This window comes from Photinus pyralis, unplaced genomic scaffold, assembly GCF_008802855.1.
Source record: "Photinus pyralis isolate 1611_PpyrPB1 unplaced genomic scaffold, Ppyr1.3 Ppyr1.4_LG5, whole genome shotgun sequence".
NCBI classification, from domain to species: Eukaryota; Metazoa; Arthropoda; class Insecta; order Coleoptera; family Lampyridae; genus Photinus; species Photinus pyralis.
Window position 1 is genome coordinate 34,737,809 of NW_022170596.1, and position 18,829 is coordinate 34,756,637.

At 36.2% G+C, this 18,829-nt stretch overlaps 2 protein-coding genes and 2 long non-coding RNA genes across 5 annotated transcripts in view; 3 read left to right on the plus strand and 1 right to left on the minus strand.

Annotated features, from left to right (window-relative positions):
• Positions 1–2,420: 2,420 nt before the first annotated feature.
• Positions 2,421–4,674, plus strand: LOC116172146 (histone H4 transcription factor-like). Its single transcript, XM_031489292.1, has 8 exons — positions 2,421–2,650; positions 2,699–2,843; positions 2,893–3,222; positions 3,265–3,417; positions 3,467–3,665; positions 3,717–3,852; positions 4,023–4,144; positions 4,277–4,674. The coding sequence occupies exons 1-8, from the start codon at positions 2,486–2,488 to the stop codon at positions 4,614–4,616; spliced, it is 1,590 nt and encodes a 529-aa protein (XP_031345152.1). The 5' UTR covers positions 2,421–2,485; the 3' UTR covers positions 4,617–4,674.
• Positions 4,675–10,871: 6,197 nt separating this feature from the next.
• The window catches only part of LOC116170578, an 85,873-nt gene continuing 77,915 nt past the window's right edge, over positions 10,872–18,829 (plus strand). The window contains exon 1 of the long non-coding RNA XR_004145309.1: positions 10,872–11,485. This is a non-coding gene — a long non-coding RNA (uncharacterized LOC116170578). The remainder of the gene's footprint in view (positions 11,486–18,829) is intronic.
• On the plus strand, positions 11,508–13,496 carry LOC116170579. The gene is made up of 3 exons (XR_004145314.1): positions 11,508–12,364; positions 13,223–13,290; positions 13,345–13,496. It is a non-coding gene; the product is annotated as an uncharacterized LOC116170579 (long non-coding RNA).
• Positions 13,748–18,829, minus strand: part of LOC116170575 (chitin synthase chs-2) — a 50,765-nt gene continuing 45,683 nt past the window's right edge. Inside the window, exons 8-17 of one of the 2 annotated variants that reach the window (XM_031487067.1) lie at positions 18,511–18,709; positions 18,200–18,464; positions 17,989–18,156; positions 17,635–17,940; positions 17,335–17,579; positions 16,984–17,290; positions 16,438–16,614; positions 15,074–15,241; positions 14,778–15,024; positions 13,748–14,579 (exon numbers count right to left, since the gene is read on the minus strand). In XM_031487067.1, the coding sequence (XP_031342927.1) occupies positions 14,260–14,579; positions 14,778–15,024; positions 15,074–15,241; positions 16,438–16,614; positions 16,984–17,290; positions 17,335–17,579; positions 17,635–17,940; positions 17,989–18,156; positions 18,200–18,464; positions 18,511–18,709 (2,402 nt within the window). In that variant the 3' untranslated portion in view covers positions 13,748–14,259. Of the gene's footprint in view, positions 14,580–14,777; positions 15,025–15,073; positions 15,242–16,437; positions 16,615–16,733; positions 16,911–16,983; positions 17,291–17,334; positions 17,580–17,634; positions 17,941–17,988; positions 18,157–18,199; positions 18,465–18,510; positions 18,710–18,829 lie in introns of both variants that reach the window. The other variant, XM_031487066.1, reaches the window with a different exon arrangement.

The following is an 18,829-nucleotide window of genomic DNA, read 5'->3' on the forward strand; positions in this document are numbered from 1 at the left end:
CAGATGGCAGGTTCTTAGGTGACCTGCCTCCTATACAACTCCCGATCCATTGCCTCTCTCTGCAACCCCACATAGCCCTATTACTTTCTTCCAATCCAATTTTCTCTTCCATCCACCTCCTGTCTTCACCGATCCTTCCAATACGTCTCTTATCATTCCCTTTCTCCTCAACATACGTCCACACTCATTTTCTCTTTCTTAAAAGTTGTCTTACTTTTGCTGATCTTCTTAATACTTCCTCATTTCTCACGTTATATCACGCCACTTTCCTGTTAACAACCTCCTCTAAGTCCACATCTCGAATGCTTCCAGTCTTTCGAATTCTCTTTTATTTAATGTCCATACCTCACACCCATACAACAGAACACTCCAAATTAAACGTTTCACCAGCTTTTTTCTCAATTCTAAATCCATCTGCTCTTTCTTTGTCGTATATACGTTGTCTTGATAATTCCAATTTTTATCACTATTTCCTTTGCACGCAACCAATCGTCTGCTATTGCCTACGTATTTACTAGTTTTTACTTGTTCCAATTTCTCCCTTTGCCCTTACGTCCATTTCTCCCTCATTATGTAGTTAATTCTCAATCGATAGGTGCGTGCGTCTTCCATTTCGTTCAAGTAGGGGTCCGAACAGGAACCGATAAGAACCGATACCGGATCCAGAACCGATTGGATTTATAAGCCCCTCCGGTGCCTTACCGGTGTGTAAACTATGCCATGTCGCGATTCGGGTAACATTGTTTAGTATTAAGATTAAGTTGGTAAGTAGATGTGGTAACACTGCATTAATCAAAATTCTCCTTTTTTTAGTGTAAAATTGTGCCTGGTAAGCCGTATTGTAGCGATGAGGAGTTTTTATAACGGAGTAGTAGTAAAGGACAATCTGATTTTTTTAAATACAATAAAATTATTAATTAATTTATATCGATCTTTAAAAATAGATTGATTTATAACACTTAATCATTATTGATACTCAAATTTATAACATGCACATTTATTGCACGAGCGCAAATATCACTATTTATCACTTCGACATCAATATTGGAACATCTGTTAAACACAATTCAATTTGCTTTACTACAAATGAAAATCATCTAGAGTATTCTAGAGTCCGCATACCATAGTTCCTCGAAAGAATGAGTCACACCCCCTTTCATTCCTTTTCGCCGGTGCCGAATTATCGTTCATCGACTTGATGGCGCATTGATATCGCTCTAGAAAATTCGCTAATATAAAATAAAAGAAAAAACATGTAGTTTATTTTATTGGGCAAGAATAAAATCTTGCCTTGTGAATTACGTTCAGAGTTGAAAAATTAGCAACAAACTTCAAAGGTCAAAAATCAAAATTCTCACTTTTATTCGCAGCTGCCACACTAATCTGAATACTAAACAAAATATTTTAGAATGACAATCCTGAAAATGATTCAAAAATAGCAAGAGAGTTGACGAATATGTGAAGAAAGCAATAGTTGAAACTATACAGTTCTGAAGAGAAGGAAAGTAGAATAAGACAGGCAGTTGACAAAGGTAAAACGAACACGCAAAGTAAAAAAGTTTCAATTAAACCTAAAAAAAATATATTTATGCAAAATAATATACTTTATTTTTGTATTTTCTTATAATTAATAATAATAATAATAATAATTTATATTTTTTTCATAAAACTTAATTTATTAACTGAAACCGGAACCAAAAATTATTGAACCCGTAGAACCGGAACCGGTACCGGACCCTCCAACTGCCGCGTCTTTGAACCCATGAGTAAAAGTCCCACTATCTGGGCATGGGAAAAATGTATAACGATAGAAATTGCCAGACAGTCAACGTGAGGAATACATCTGCAACCTGAAGCAGCTGGAAATTAAAAACAATGCTAATTTGTGGTGGATTTCAGGGCATTCGGATATTGCAGAACTGGCAAGATTAGAGGTCCAGAGCCTTTATTGTGTCATGCAGATACAAGGATTTGTAGCCAACGACAGACTAACCCATTTATCAAGGCCCTGTCGCAAAAAGGCAAGGAGGTCACAGGTTTCAGCAATGGATCTTTGGACTCTTGCAGGGTTGCTTAGCCTTACATGTCATCTTCTGCTATCTAGACCAGCTGGCTATAATTAAGGATGCTACATGTCGATTCTGCAGACAAGCAGTTGAAACGATAGATATCCTAAGTGACTGTGAAGCTGACCCTAGGATATAAATACATAAATAGGGAAAAAGGGAAAGGGAAAAGTTTGTTAAGTTCTTCAATGATTTAAACCTGCTCTAGAAACCAGTCATAGAAGCCACAAAAATTCTAAAGGGGTTAGATCTTATCCCTGGGGAATTAATTTTACGAGGCTGACCGACTTAATTCGAATACACTCGGTTTTGTAAACGCCCTTATATTTCGTTACACTTTGTATATCTGTCATTTTTCGCTCCATAACCTCAAATTATTCTTGCTTATTTGTAACGTTTTATTTGCATTTTTAATTGAAATGAACGACAAATTAGAAGAAAAGCAGACAAAAAACAAATTAGCAGTGTTCGAGCACATACCTTGCAAAGAGAAAAAGAATAATAATAAAAATAAAAGAGGGTATAAACGGGCATTGTCACCATCTTCCGATAGTGGTTTGGTGATCGATGATGAAGACTCGCAGGTACGTTTAATATCATATTACTCGACGATAGGTAATTAATGCTTTTAGCACCCCACTAAGAAACGTGTTCAAGGTGTTCGATTAGTAAAAGAACCACTCTCCTTGGAGTGTGGCTGGAATTCCTGTGAAGAAGTTTTCGACAGCTACAGAAAATACAATTACCATGTTAAAGAACATGCAGAAAATGATTGTGGTATGTTACCTACCGTACTAATTTATGTTTGCTGTACATTTTGTTACAGCCGAAGGTGATGAGATGATGTGCAAATGGCGTGATTGTACCACGATTATTTCTGAGAAGAGCCTTCTTTCTCAGCATGTTAGCTACCATGGGTATCATACGAAGTTAAAGAACATAGGAAAGAATGTGTTAGGTCGACGTGATTTGCCCGATTGTACTCGTGAGGTAGAAGAGGCCTTTCCTTTGTACATAAATGGCTATTCGTGCGACTGGAAAGAGTGTGGCGGTTTGTTTGAAGATGTATACGAATTTCATGAGCACATTAAACTGCACATTAACAGCAACCCGAAGTATTGCAAAAAGGATGAAATTATTGAATGTTTATGGCAAGGTGAGTTGTAAGTGAGTAAGGTATTGGAAAATACGCCAGTAGGTTGCAGTTACAAATGCTCTTCTCAGTACAAGTTGTCCGACCATCTAAAAATGCACACAAAGGAGAAGGTAGTGGCTTGTCCCACCTGTGGGGCTCATTTTGCAGGTAAAACAAAATTTTACGATCACAGAAAGCGCCAACTGCCACCGGAAGGTGAAGATTTGTTCTGCTAGCTTTTCCTTAGTACATGTAGCCATTCCAGTTCAGAACTATCAGTGCTCGCAGTGCTCCAAGTTTTTTCCTAGCGAACGTCTTCTCAGGGACCACATGAGGACTCATATAAATCACTATAAATGCACAATGTGTGACATGACTTGTCCGAAACCGTCTGCATTAGCTATTCATTTTAGATACCGACATTTAAATGAGCGACCATTGCAGTGTCATCTCTGTAGTTATATGTAAGAGCGAGCGCTCACTTCTGATTTAAATTGTGATCTTTGCTTTTTTAGGGCTGTAACTAAGCAGGCTCTGGATGCGCATCTTATAACACATTGTACGGAGAGCTTGCTTGCTTGTGAAGATTGCGATTATCGGTGCCGGTCATTTTATGGTTTAGATAAACATTATCAAAAAGTTCATGGATTGGTAAGTTCTTCTCTAATTTAGAATTGAAAGAGAAATGAAAATCTAATGCAGTTTGGAATCCATTCTTGGTCTTGGTCACCCCTTCCCTCTCCCATTAATTAGATTGTTTCAAAATTTTGGGTTCATTGTCTTGATCAGCAAAGCTCATCTGATTTTATTTTCAACTTCAGGATTTGATGCAAACCTATGAATGTCATTGTTGCCAAGCTAAATTTCAACGTGGCAACTACTTGACTAGGCATTTGATAAAAGCTCATGATTTCCATTGGCCGTCTGGACATTCTCGGTTCAGGTAAGTTTTGAATGGTTCAGTAGGCAGCCAAGAGTCTGTTTAATGCATCTACTTGTCTCAAACTCAAGTGTACATATTTTTTGCACTGACAGTATCTACGTCCATTAAGTGAACGTATTATTTATGGGATAGGTACAAAGAAGATGCGGATGGAATATTTCGCCTACAAACTGTCAGGTATGAAAGCATCGAAGTTACTCAGGAGATGATGAGCTCAACTAACACCACCAGTCAGCCAGTAGAAGTGCAAACGAATAAAAGATACAACTTGAGAAAAAAACAGCAATCATCAGATAAAACGCCCAACTACGTTCTGATGGTGGCCGAAAATGGCGAACAAAACGTCGTGTGTCCGACTAAGAACAACATTGTGATGACTATTAACGACATTGACGAAAGTGGGAATATTTTAAACTCGGAAATTTTGCAGTCGCAAGAAATGCAGATTGTACCAAACACAAAAGGCGAATAAGCATTGTTAAATTCTATATTTGTATACTATAATATTTACAATAACACATTGATATTTATTTTATTTTTTATTGCATTACATTACCTTTCTTTTCAACTTCACCTCCACTTCCTTAAGGCTGGGATTGCCTGAAAAGAGAAGTACCCATAGTAAAGGACAAAGTTTTTTTCGTTAGAATGTGCTGGTACCTAATAATGAATAGCGTAACTACAGCAGTTTTCTATACAAATATTTAAATCATTATACTCTCTTTAAGTGGGCCCCAAACAACACAGAGGGAGCTTTAAAAAAATGCAATTTGATTTGCATAACCACACGACAAGAAAATACAAAACACAAACGCAAGGTCGTTCACGGCTCCTTACAGACTGCTAGGTTAACAAAATTATAATTAGCGCTCTACCACACATAACTTGAGGAGAATAATGAACCGCTTGTAACGTATGAAGTAAAAATCGCGTAATTATTGGCATGGGGGACTTTCAAAATTAAGATCGTAAAATTGGTTCACAAGTGGCGACAGGGGCTTTTTGTTTGGAAGGGCCTTCAGTAAAACTCTTGATTCCGACATTTTAAAGAAAACACCTTTGGAAATTCAATTCTTTTTCATTGTTACCATTGAATAAAGAGGTTTTTATTCAATGCCATTACGAAGTGTGTTATACCATTGAATAATAAAATTATTCAATGGTTATACTTATAAAACGATCCTAGTGCCTATTCAAATAACAGGTAACGAAGACTTTGTAACTAACGAAGTGTTATTACAGTAGAGACGCGTTTTGACTTTTAGGACTTGGAAAAAGTTCAACCATATTTTCGTTTTTTTTGTATTTTTCTCTGAAACGGTAGGGAAATTTCGAATTAGAACAAGCAAAAGCTTTTATGGAGAATGTATTTTTGTCAAAAAGTATAGTAAAAGTTTTTCTTCTTGTAAAGGTCAATCCGGGGACATACGGTATATCTACCGATTTTTTTTAATTTTTTAGCCGTTTATACCTAAATATACATTTGTTCCCCATGTCTTACATTCGAGGGATGGTCTTTTGTAAATTAGTAATATACAGGCTGATTCAAATTCGAGGGCCACCATGGCAGTGCCGTATTTATATAAGGGGCAAACGTGGGCAATTGCCCACAGCGGCAAAATTGTAAGGGCGGCAAATTTGGAGAAAAACAAAAAATAAAATGCGTTCAAATTTTTTAGGTAAACGGTGAATCGGTAAATGAAATGAAGCAAAAATAAAATCTGTTAGTACATTCATTGCATTGCAAATATAGCCAATGAATGCCTTACTTTTCCCACCTTGTAATAATGGTGATATAGTGATATGTCAAGGGCGGCAAAAAATGTTTGCCCACAGCGGCAGAAACCCTAAATCCGGCACTGCACCATGGGCATCTCGGGAACTGTAAGAGATAGGTAGGTGGTAAATTTGGCAAAGTTGTGTATTTTGATGCTTAACAAAAACAGTTTTGAAACTGAAAATTCTGACTACTACTTTCGGAGATATCCGGAAAAAACGAGATTTTGAAAATCGTTTTTGTTTTTTACTGAAGTTAATAGTTGTTTACAAAGATATTTAATAATAAATGACACATTATTATGGCCACTTTTTTCCCTCTACAAGATGCTACTTTTAAATTTGAAGTTTGACGTTTCGTCTCCGGTTAACTATCATCAACTTTGTTTCTTATGGAAGTAATTTTTACTTTTTGTGTCATTTGATAGAGAATTTTTTTCTGATTTCAAAAATGTACACATCAATTTTTTTAATGCTTGTAAAATATCTTTTTTGCCTTTGTCTTAAGTAACGTACGTAAGTAGTTTCTTGTGTTTTTACAAATTAACGTTATTTCTTATTAAAAATAGATGATGTTACCATCAAGGGTAACTTTGTCAAATGTAAACTACCTATCTCTTACAGTTCCCGAGATCCCCATGGTGGCCTTTGAATTTGAATCACCCTGTATAGGTCAATTATTACACATTACACTAAACTGACTAAACTAATACTAATATCATTGAATAATAAATCAGATTTATTATTCAATGCTAATATGTAATAGGTACTATCATTGAATAAAGAGCTTTATTCAATGGAACTATTGAAGTTCAAAAAATTTAATTTGCAACAAGGTATGGATTATAAATTACGGTATTTTAATCTGCAATCAGCAAAGATAAAGAATAGGGAAGACGGTCAAACAAATCGCATTACAAATAAACACCCACACAAGGTCGCATCTTGCCAGACATCAACAACAATATACAACAGCCCTTTGTTCTAAAAATTACGTATAATTTTGATATTTGTTGTAAAGGAATGTTACCTATCCCCATTTCTATTATTTATTTCATAAAACGATAGGTAGAGGAGGTACCTTTTACAATGAATAGGAAAGAGAAACCAAATAAATTTCGAAGCAAGTAGTTGACAAAATAATAATATACCAGTGAACGATCTTTTTCTTGCTGTCAGCAAATTCTATTACACTCACGCTCTGTTCAACCTTGAAAGAGAATCGCTAAATGATTTAGCATAGGCAACTTACATAGCCTGCTAGTTTTTTTTGCTCTTAAATTTTTGGTCTTTTATTATCCCCATTACACAGTACTAGTACTAGCCTAGTTAAAAAGTAAGAACAACTCCATCGCAAGATAAAAGCGCTTACCTATTTCATATCTTTATCGTATTTTTTACTGACTTCCTAAAACTCTTGGTGGCACCCTCTGTGAGAAAGAAGCTACACTGTTGACCGCGATATTAGTCACAGCTGCGTAGTTTATTTCCATTTCTCCAGTTTACATGCCCATTTTTCAGAACTTCATTCACCACTTTTTTTATGAAAACTTTTGAGCTTCACATGAATTGCCAAAATATAGATAAGTATTCACGCTACCGATCCCATACACCCGTATTGCTTAAATTGCTCCCTAATTTTTGCAATTAATTCCTAAACTATGAACTCTTTTGACGCATGTTTTCTGGATTTTTTAAACATATATTAGTGGACAAAATATCAGTTTATATTGTATGGAAACTATGCTCTGTACATCTATCTACCTAATGCATATTTTTCCGATCATATACACCCCTTGCTTATGGAATGGTGAATGAAGTTCAGAGGCAATGCACGCCCCATTGAATTACATGTGCATCACTAGTTGCCTATACTCTCTAAATCCAAACCTTAACAAAATGACACCTGTATCTGTATTTTCTTATCTTGAAATTAAACAGCTTACGCCACGAGAACAAAAGTTATCTACGCGGAGATAAACTTTTACAATAACGATAATCTTAATCTTTTAACACGTAAATCAAACAAAATAACCAAAGCTATTATTTAAACAAAATTAGCAACAATAAACAATTCTGATACCTTGACCTCAATTTCAACTAAAATTATGTGTTGTCTCTTGCCTCAAATTAGAACCATTTTTACGCTTTAAAAATAATTGAAATTAAATGTACAGGGTGATCCATCGTTATTATAGGTGTTTAAGCCAAACGAAACGTTCGCATGGCATAGTTTACACAACAATATAAAAATAGGACATTTTTAAATACTCTGATGAGGTAAATTACGTGGGAATGCAGATTGAGTTGAATATATTGTTTTTATAAGCAGGTTGATACGAACATTTTATGAAAGTAACCGAGATACCCACCATCAATGTCAAGGAGAATGCAATTTGCAACTTTGAAAGAAATTTTTACAAAAGTGCACCGCATGCTCTTCTTCTGAAGTAAAAGAATTGAATAATAAACTGCAGTTTTCTACAACATTCTTATAAAGTTCAGTCTAGTGTCCGCCTTCTAACGTAAAGGAATTTAGTATAAAATCTGCAACCTCAAACACCATCGCCCTGCTTGTTGTGGTCAAGTAAACTCCTTCAGATGGACCAAGTTAGTACTTACCAGTTAGAAGGGATGCACGCAGGCAGGCAGAGTAACTGAAACTCTGGGTAAGTGTGTTTTACGTACGGGGCATTGTAATGGACTTGGATTTATTTTTTCGAATTTTAGAGATAGGCAAAGTTGGGATTTTTTGGATTTTTTTAAGGTTCGAACAGTTATTAGCCCTTACATATTGTAGAAAGTCTGCAGGTCAAAATTTTCCAATAAATTGGACGACGTGGAATTGTAAAAGTCTGAAAGTATTGGCGGAATTAGCGATCTTTTTTGTTCTGCTTATTTAAATTCAATAGAGTATTGTTTTCATAATATATTTTAATATTAATAGATCCCTTAAAACTGTATTATTAATTAAAAAAGTGCAAACCAATTTGCGTTTAAATTAAACGAAAGCGTTTGGATCGAGGGTGGAATGGTACATGATGATGGTACAATATTTGTTTCATACTTTACCAGACTCATTTGAGTCATGCGCCATACTTGACTTGTTTTTTGACAATATCGGTATTTATGATGATGGTGCAAGTGCTGGATAAAATGTTAAAAAATATGAAACTAAACCTATAAGTACTTTACATTTCATGTGTCTTCCTAAAACCAGATTGACAACCATGTTGCATCGAAATGACCATCAGGAAACGACTTGGATAGGTGCGAGTTATCCGGGTGCGTACTGTCTAAGTGCGAATGGTCCGATTGAAAACGGGTGCGAAATGTCTGTATTCTAATTTTTCGGATGCGAATTCCATTGTGATTTGTTTTTGGGAAGAATTTTGCTTAGGTACTGCAAATTTTCCATAGTGCGAACTGCCCTCGTTCAAATTATCCTACAACCATATTCAAGATTTCGTATAATTTTTGTATATAAGGATTCAATTGAATTTATTTATTTATCTATCCACCTGTAACGAGAGCATTTAGATCTAAATTTGTGAAATTTTTTCTCCAAAAAATAAGTAAGTATAAAGTAGATTTTTAAAACTGTAAAATCTGTCAATGTTTTGAAGGGTCTTCCCAAAGACATTGGGGTCTTTATTAATGTAAAAGAATTTATCTGGATAATTGCGATCAATCAAATATGTGTAATTTCTAACTAGTTACTTTCAATGGGGCTTTTGTTTATAGTGCAGTCAAATTAGCGCAATTTTGGACAAATAAAAACATTAATCGGTAAAGATCTGAATTTTGGTATACACATTTATTGGGACTTTCTATTGAACATACTAAAAGTCCCTGTCAAAATCTGCTGCGCTCGAGACGCCATCTTGGAAAAACGGTACACTTTTCCAGTTTTTTGCCCATGTCTCGGCAACTATTACTGATACGAAGAAATAGTTTACATGAAAAATATAGTTTACTAAATTCCCTATAAAAAAGAGTATTTATGACATAATGTTTCATGATACGACATCATGTTTTTTTTCAAAAAGGTAAGCGAAAATGATTAAAATTGTTGGGGCCACGAAATGATTTCTGAAGCTGGAGAACGCCGTTCTCTGCATACAACGTGCCTGCTAGTGAGAGATATTTAAACCGACATCGTTATCAGACCTGCAGAAAATACGCATACAAGGGTCAGCCGAATCTAACCGCACTGTTACCCCCTTCGGCTGCAGCGGCGCAGCAACACACGTTTCGTATTAATCAGCAAGTTCAGAAGGTTTGTGGATATGAAAAATCTCCCGAACTGTGGAGTTGAAGGAGAGTCCACGATTTCCTTGACCCTGTTCGGTCACTGAAGGCTTCCAGTCCACACTCAGTGCTTAACTGCTCACATTGAAGATGAAAGTTCTATTGAGAGAGAGAGAGAGAGAGAGAGAGAGTTTTATGAGAAACCTTTAAACGTGTCTCATACCAAGCTTGAGTGCGACGACTTCTCATATATAAGAAATACTGGCACAGTTTTCAATAAATTTAATGATTTGTAAAAAGTTGTAAAAAAATATCTGCGCGCCTGTTTCGAGAGCTCAGGATACTTGATTCCCTATTCGATGTCGGATTATAGCTAAAGTATTGGACATACAAAAAAATGTTAATGTGCTTTTTTATGGGCAATTTAATAAACTATATTTTTTATCTGAGCTATTTTTCCGTGTCAATAATTGTTGCCGATATATAGGCAAGAAACTGAACAAGTGCTCCTTTTTTCCAAGATGGTGCCTCGAGCGCAACAGATTTTGACGGGGACTTTTAGTATGTCCAATGGGGAACACTAATGAACATGTTTACCAAAATTCAGATCTTTACCAATTAATGTTTTTATTTTTTCTTATTTGACTGGACTATTAATTGCTTTTGGCGTCAAGATTGTGGTAGTACAGATCAAAATTCAATCTTTTTTAATGGCTGTATTACATTTTTGAGCTCATCATGAGATAAAGTTAACGTGGAACTTTTGAGTCAGCTTATTTTGGAGTCGAGTGGGATCTACAGTTAGTACTAAGAAAGACACTAACCAGTAAAAAATTTAGGCATCGCCATTTTGAAGGTAAATCCCCGAAAACGTTTTTTAAATTCGGAAACATGTTTACAACACTACAAAAGATGTACTTAACTGGCCAGATTAGTAGCGTCGTAAATAAATCGTGGAAAACTTTAATTAACATATAAGAGTGGCGAAATTATAACTAAAACTGTAAACATTTCAACATCAAAACTTTGTTCAATCGGTCCCATTATTGGAGGCGTTATTATAATTGTAAATTTTGTGCCAAGTGGTTACTCAGGATTTCTAAGAATAATAAACAGTAACAAAGTTCATCAATCATAGTTGTACGCAGATCACAGCCTTGGAAGTAAATTTCCTCTTACAAGCAAGAATAACCACCGAAATCGAACCCGCTGTATTTCAAACTGCATTTTCCTGAAAGAAGACATCTGATAACGTCTCGATTCCACTATCCAGCTGTACTGAGATGCTAAAAACAACTTAAAATCGTAGTCAAGGTTAGTGGTATTTATTTTTGGTTAAGCCGTCAAAGTAAATATTAATATATATGTTTGGTTCAAGAATTTAGATTGTATATCATAATTGCAATAATCAATCAGCCAAATTCAAGGCTTCATTTCTTGTAGTACTTTTTCCCTTCATATAAAAAGTGGATAAAAATTGTGTGGGTGGGTATGTATTACTCAAGCTTGAAAAATTAGGTCAGTTATATTTAAAAAAATGAAGTGGTCATTTCAATTGAAATTACGTTAAAAGGGTTAGAACAAGAAATATACGTGTTGGTAAGAAAAATTTATGTACAATGGAAAATATTTGGAAATCAAATTAGTTTTAGGACTTTTGAAGTTAAATTTCAGAGAAGCAAAGGAAAATCTCTGCAGTAAGCAAAACCGCCAAAAAAGGTAATCTTTTAAAAAGATTTGAACTAGCCGACTGCAGATTTATTTAATTTTTTAGTTCAGGATTTTAAAACTTTGTTAAACGAAGAGAAGTTTCAACCTTTATTCCCACACAACCAGTCCTTCCATTGAACTTCTATGTTTGATCCCTTTTAGGCTACAACGTCCTTGTAGCAAAAGTGTACGTACAGTGGACGTCAGATGATTCATTCTTATGGAATATTTGAGGGGTGGTTCATAAAATACTCACAATTTACGTCCACTGGACGTTTGTTCTAATTACGGTGCGCAATAATCCGAACACATCTACACGCGGCTGCGCAGTGCAACAACATTGGGATTCCAGTTTTTCAATATGGCCAACTTCCGTGATTGACCTTCCGATGATAGTCTGTGATTGATGTTTCTTTTACCCTTTAAAATTGTGTTAGAACGGTAGTGATATAAGTGTATATAATATGGAGTTCTAATACCCAGGTATACGGGTGACAGTTTGAAAACTTACCACCCCCCATATCTTAGTAAATAAACGAGATATTTAAAAAAATCAAAATCCGTTTCGGTAATTCGGAGGGGGAATCAAAATGACATAGTTGGCGACGCACCCCCTCCAACCCCCTGCGCCCCAGCCACCCCAACTTTTAAATCTTAAATATATAGTGACCCCCCATGTGTGATACGTCGTTGGAAAGCTCTGAAAAAATGCTTTCCAACCATACCAAATGGCATTACATTTAGGTTAGTAATTATCGTGCAAATCAAAAAATTAACTAATATGATACATTTGAAATCTGTCGTATTTATAACGCAACCGGCGAACATAGACGAACTAAGACAGAGAATAATTCAAGAATCTCGAAATATTGCAAAATCAACATTTGAAAAGGTTTAACAAGAGTTTGAGAATAGATTATAACTGGCGATCAAAAATGAGTTGCTGTCGAGTCGGCTTTGGAAGTTCAAGTTAAATACGATTTTCCATGTTTATTTTTTGATTTGCTCGATAATTACTAACCTAAATGTAATGATATTTGGTATGGTTGGAAAGCATTTTTTCAGAGCTTTCCAATGACGTATCACACATGGGGAGTCACTATTTAAGATTTAAAAGTTGGGGTGGCTAGGGCGCAGGGGGTGTGAGGGGGTGCGTCGCCAACTATGTCATTGTGATTTCCCCTCCGAATTACCGAAACGGATTTTGATTTTTTTAAATATCTCGTTTATTTACTAAGATATGGGGGGTGGTAAGTTTTCAATTTGTCACCCTGTATATTACCTAATACCTATGCTTTAAAACGGTAAGGTGAGTTTATAAATGTCGTATTTATATTATAGGTGATGTTTGCCGAGTTTTGACCCAGTATAAAAACCTTATTCGTGTGTTAACCCGGGTCGGTGCCTAGGTATGTAAATATATATTGTACACTAGTGCTCATTAATACCATTTTTGTTTTTAGAAGTTGGGATGCAATCGTTTCCCAAGACAGTTTCCAAGAAAGCTATTTCTAAATGACTCAAAAGAGGAAAAGAAGCGAATTTTGTGTTACTTAGTTACATTATTTTCTGACCTGGTAGTTTTAACAGTTATTGAATAAATATCATTTTCAAAGTAGCTATTTTATTTTTTAATTTAGTCCAATAAAACGACTGGCAGTGAACGTCCATAGGACGTACAGTACATAAACTGTCCATATCGTTGACATTTGCAGCTATAATGGACTTCCAATGTATAAAATTGAAAAGTTGTTTAGGATTGGAATTAGTTTCTGGTTCTATTTGGAGTTTATTTAGATACATTTTGGATTACTTTCTCTACTTTGGGTTAAGAATCCGTACAATAAACGTACCATTTACATTGCTACATATCTTTTATTTTTATCACAAGTAACTTTTCAGTAAATAAATACTTTCTACAGTACGTATAAAAAAACTTATATATAATAAAATTATAGGAAATTTATTAACATACATTACAGCGCGAAGTTTGACACCAATTTCCACTTTTGGAATAGAATAGTTTTGAAAATGAAAGTGTACAGCGAAATTGGTATCACTCCTAATTACTATCTTTGGCAAATCACCTAACTAGCGATCATAAGAATTTGGGTAATCGATCAATTGTAAGTCGTCTAATTCAGAGCTGGGTGATTTGCTACAAACCATACAATATCGTATTTAGTCTTAAAGTAAACAGTACGACTTTAGAAAAGTTACACTATGAAATGATCCCATCATTTCTAATTTAATGTAAAAAAATGAGTATTATCCTGTTTCTGATTTGCTATAGGTAAGAGTAAAAAGTGGCAGTGATTTATTCCGTTCGTTTGGGAATCACTTGAGTATTCTAAGTTGAGAGTTATTCAAAGATAGTTTCACATTCTGCTATTTCCGCTCCAGTTTCCGTTACTTCGCACCTGCCTGGATAACGATAGCGACGTTCGACTTCCAAGTTCGTCCTCTTCGTAGGCCCTATTTATTTGTCCGCCATTTTCGAATACTTCTTGTAAAGGAATGCTGGCGGTGCTGTTTCGTTGATTTCTTAATATTACGTTATTGTTACCAAACTCGTTTTTGGCGCCCAATGTTTGCATGTGGGATTTTCGCCTTTCCGCCATCACCGAATTGACACGCACTTCTAAGGCTTTCATTGTTTCCTTTCTCATTGTCAATCTTCTGCTTAAAACGGGAGTACCTGCGAAAATCGATTTTAATTAATTTTCATTTATTAATGCAAACTACAATCTACGCCTTGTTCCAAACTTATGTCAAAGGAAAGCAGATTTCGAATTCGAATGTTTTTTTGTAGGCAAAATTGGTATTTACTGGATACAAGGAATTCGTGCCGATCACAAAGAAAATACAAAGTGCAAAGGATTCCTAGAGTAAATACCTTCGGCATTCTTAGCATTAAGTTTGGCAAATCTCTTCTTGAACGCCACGTCCAAAGTACCAATTTGCCTCTTCGGTTGAGCCGCCCTTTCCAAGTTGTGAATCGTCTTCCTTCTTCCAATTCGATCCGGCCCTGATCCCGAATCGTTTTCGTAGTCAGCATCGTCAATACCCTGCAATTTCTGCAGTTGTTTTACGATCTCAACGGCTTGTCGATCCAATAACGCATTTGGAGATAAGTCTTCTTTCTGCAACAGTCGTTTTAACCAGAACTTCGTTCACTTTTCGACTAGGTACCTTTTTAGTGCAGCACAAATTGAGCTCGGTTGCGGCTAATATGTGCGCTATAGTTCCGAAACGATGGAACAACATGGCAGTGAACTGAATGAACAAAATCAGCGCAAAAAAGAATACGAACACCAAACCGATAGGCTCCAGTTGTAGGTACTCCTTTGTGACATGGGCCTATAACAACACCGAGTTAGTAACTGCTCTCGAACGACTTTTCCAATAATTTAACAACTAAGATTGCACATTATGTACACTTTTTACACACAAATTTAAATGGTGCAATCGATTTTGAAATAAAACAATTTGGTTTAGTTGAATTGTTTACAAACACCAGATTTGGATTTTGGAATGCTTGCATTGTTCAATTATTAACGAAGAAATAAAATTAGTCGATCATTATTGACATATAAAGAGAAAATTTTAAGAAGATATATTTGTTTTAGATTCGTTTAGTGTATTACTTGAAGTACAAAAGAATCAAGTTGATAAATAGATCTCAGAATGGAATGAAGTGCACTGAAAATGTGTTGTATGCTCCTGGATCTTTCCTAATTCAGTTTATTGTGCCACCCATCAAGTTTTTAATCCTCATCTTTGTGATTTGTTTTTAATTTTCCACGAAATTTCTTTTACGATGAAATAATGAACAATGCTTGAAATGGAATGGTATTGCCCAACATTTTTTGTTTGTAAATTTCTTTAACTAATGAAATATTTTATCTTTTAAACAGCAAATTCCCTAATACTAAAAAAAAGTATAGGGGTCATTTGTACAATATTGCTACTTTTTAAGAAAAATGTTGATGTACGAATTTTACTTCACAAAAAATCTTGGTTGAGAGGCATGAATAAGTTATATCTGGATGAAATGGGAATGGATAAATGATTTATATCCAATTATTATTATAAACCACAATTTTTCTGTTGGACTGTTTACTTTCACAGCTCAGTAGCTTTTATGGTAGTTTCTGTGCATAGACTCCATTGTCATGAACCTCAACAAGCTTTTGGTTGTCGAGCAAGTTTATTGGAGGGTGTAATATGATATACTTAGAGAACAAAAACGGTCCATAAAATGACATAATGAGATGTTAAAGCATAATCATGTCCAAATAGTGTTAATTACAGGCACAATTTTTAAGCGTCCGATAACAATAAACTTCGTTATTTACACGATGAACCATGTCAATAAAACCACCAGTGGACAATTATTAGTGATTTTTAAGTGTAAAGTGTACAGTTACTGTTGTAAGTCACAAACAGTAAATGGTGAAAACCGAAACAGTGCCGTTTCAAGAAGTCCCAGGCCAAGGAGATACATTAGTATCCCATTCCAGAGTAGAACCGTTTTAATAGATATCTGTAAATACCTCGGATGTTTCTTCAATGTAAGTAATATTGATTCGTACTCCAAGCGGCCACTTAACATGAATTTGGTCCTTATTAAGTTGTAATAAGAAAACGACCAATACAAAAAGCGCGTTAAACATGAAGAATGCAAATACCGATTTATTACGAAGCTCTATAAGCTCCTTTGCTATTCTGGCCTGTAAGAAAATATTTCTATTTAGATTATGTCTAGTGGGGGCACATGACCTTTCGCTCTCTGATCTATAGGATGGTGAAACTATCGAGAAAAAAATCATGTAAACCCCGATAAAATTACCTCTTGGGAAACTTCGTCATAAGTAATGTTGGTTTTAACACCAAAGGGCCATTTGATATGTAGGTAGTCTTTCTTCAAAGTGAGCAAAAATACAATGAGCACAAAAAGGGCGTTCATCATGAAAAATGCAAAAACAGAGCGGTCGCGCAATTCCTTTAAGTCTGATGCTATCCTGGCCTAAAAGTTGCATGTTTTTGTTTTAAGTTTGTCTAGAGGTACTCAAAAATAATTTAGTAGGTGAGAAAATTACCTTTTCTTCCTTATTCTCGTCGATTGGATAAAGGTACTTATCTAGCAAGTCTTTCCAGAACATGACTTCGGAGGAGCTGAGGTACTCTACCTCCCCTTTACGCAACTCGGGATCTTCTATCCAATAGGGGTTAACAAGGTCGTCTCGATCGTTTCTTGGTACTGTCGAAACAGTTTCTGAATCACTGTCATGTATCGACTCTTCGTTGGCATCTTCAGCCACTGCACCTAGGTGATGATCTCCTCTTGAGGACGCCGACATGCTACGTCTACGATGCGCGTGAGTGTGACCGTGCGGGTCCACAATTCTAAAATTCTATATTTAGCTTTATTCTCACACGTTAAACTTAACTTTTCTATGCTCTCCAGTCGTTTATTAACCTTCTCCAGAACATCGGTAATCTGGATCAGTTGCGCTTTCTCATTTTGGTCAGATTGGTGCGTGCATAACATAATTTTCATCAGGCCGGCTAACGAAATTTCAATGCTACCCGCATCGTCTTCGCTAGTACCGCCACCTTGCAAGAAACCCAATAAAGTCTTTTGCTTTGCTTCTCGTTTCGCGTCCTCGGCGGCTTTCTTTTCTTCTTCCAATTCCTGAATTTGCAACATTCGTATTACAAAACTTCTAAATATTTGGTTTAATTTTTACCTTTTTCGTTTTCTTCGTAGCAACCTCACGAGTACCCCAAGTTACGACATTAAGATTAATTATCGAATATAAAATTAGAAGTAAGTACATAGACGGAATGGAAAGTAGGTAAATAATTCCATGGACGATGCACCAAAATTCTTGCGGATGAAGACAAGCCGCTATAAAGAACGACGCCGTCATCGCGATTAAGAAAATCGCCGAGGGCGATCCGACGCCGTCCTCGCGTAGCTGGAGCGCCGTTCCGACGATCACCGCCATCATTATCAGAGCGTAGGCTGTTGAGAATATTTGCGCAACTAACAACTAGAAGAACATCCTTCAGTTGACGCTGTGGAAATCGGTTTGACTTACCTGTATGTTCGATTTGCACGTGAAACACACCAGCATGAAGAAGAGGATAGGAATGATATTGTAGTAGAAACTAGTCCAATTGTCAATTTGGAAAGCAGCCACGAACGCCCCCACCAACATAAGGAATATTGTTCCAGGTCCAAGAATTGTACCCCCCATCAGCAAAATCTAAATTTTCATTGAGCTTGGTTGGTATAGATCATGATCTTACCTGGTAAGCAATGTAGGGCATCGAAATATTGTCGTTGACTTTAATTGTTTTCTTGGCGTCTTGGAGCAAATCCATGATGTTGGCAATGGTCGACGGTACCCATCGGCGACGCTGATTGTAAAACTCGTTAAATCCCTCGGGCGCGTGGGTGTAGGCATCAGACGCAGCTGAATACTCGACACGATAACCTCGTTGCAACAGTAAAGTGCAGAGCCACCGATCCTCGCCTTGATCGTACTGCACGTAATGACGCGCCTCCGCCGAGCTGCAACAAGGCGAATTAACGTGGTCATTTTCAAAGCGAGTCTTACCATGTCGTGTATTTCTTCATGACGTTGTCGTCCATGAGAGCCTTTCCGCGGAACAGTGAGAAGCACCCAGGACTACACAGTACGCAACCTATCATGTGCTCGGTGGCTTTCTGAAGCCAATGTCCGATGGCGTACTCAAACTCCTGGTACCAAACCATAGGGCCCGACCCAACCGGGTGAATACGACCACAAGCCGCCCCTAAAAGACCAACCTCAATTTACAAATCTACAAAAGAACCTGTTATATCAAAACATCATCTGTGTATTATGTCAGAAATAACAAAAAATTGATCACCTTGAGTTCCGCTACGCTATTAGG

Bases quoted from the DNA above. Each gene is read 5' to 3' on its own strand.
- LOC116172146 (XM_031489292.1), top strand. From the start codon at position 2,486: ATGAACGACAAATTAGAAGAAAAGCAGACAAAAAACAAATTAGCAGTG. The intron at 2,844-2,892 runs GTATGTTACCTA...ATTTTGTTACAG, and splicing joins ACATGCAGAAAATGATTGTG to CCGAAGGTGATGAGATGATG. The intron at 3,418-3,466 runs GTGAAGATTTGT...TAGCCATTCCAG, and splicing joins GCGCCAACTGCCACCGGAAG to TTCAGAACTATCAGTGCTCG.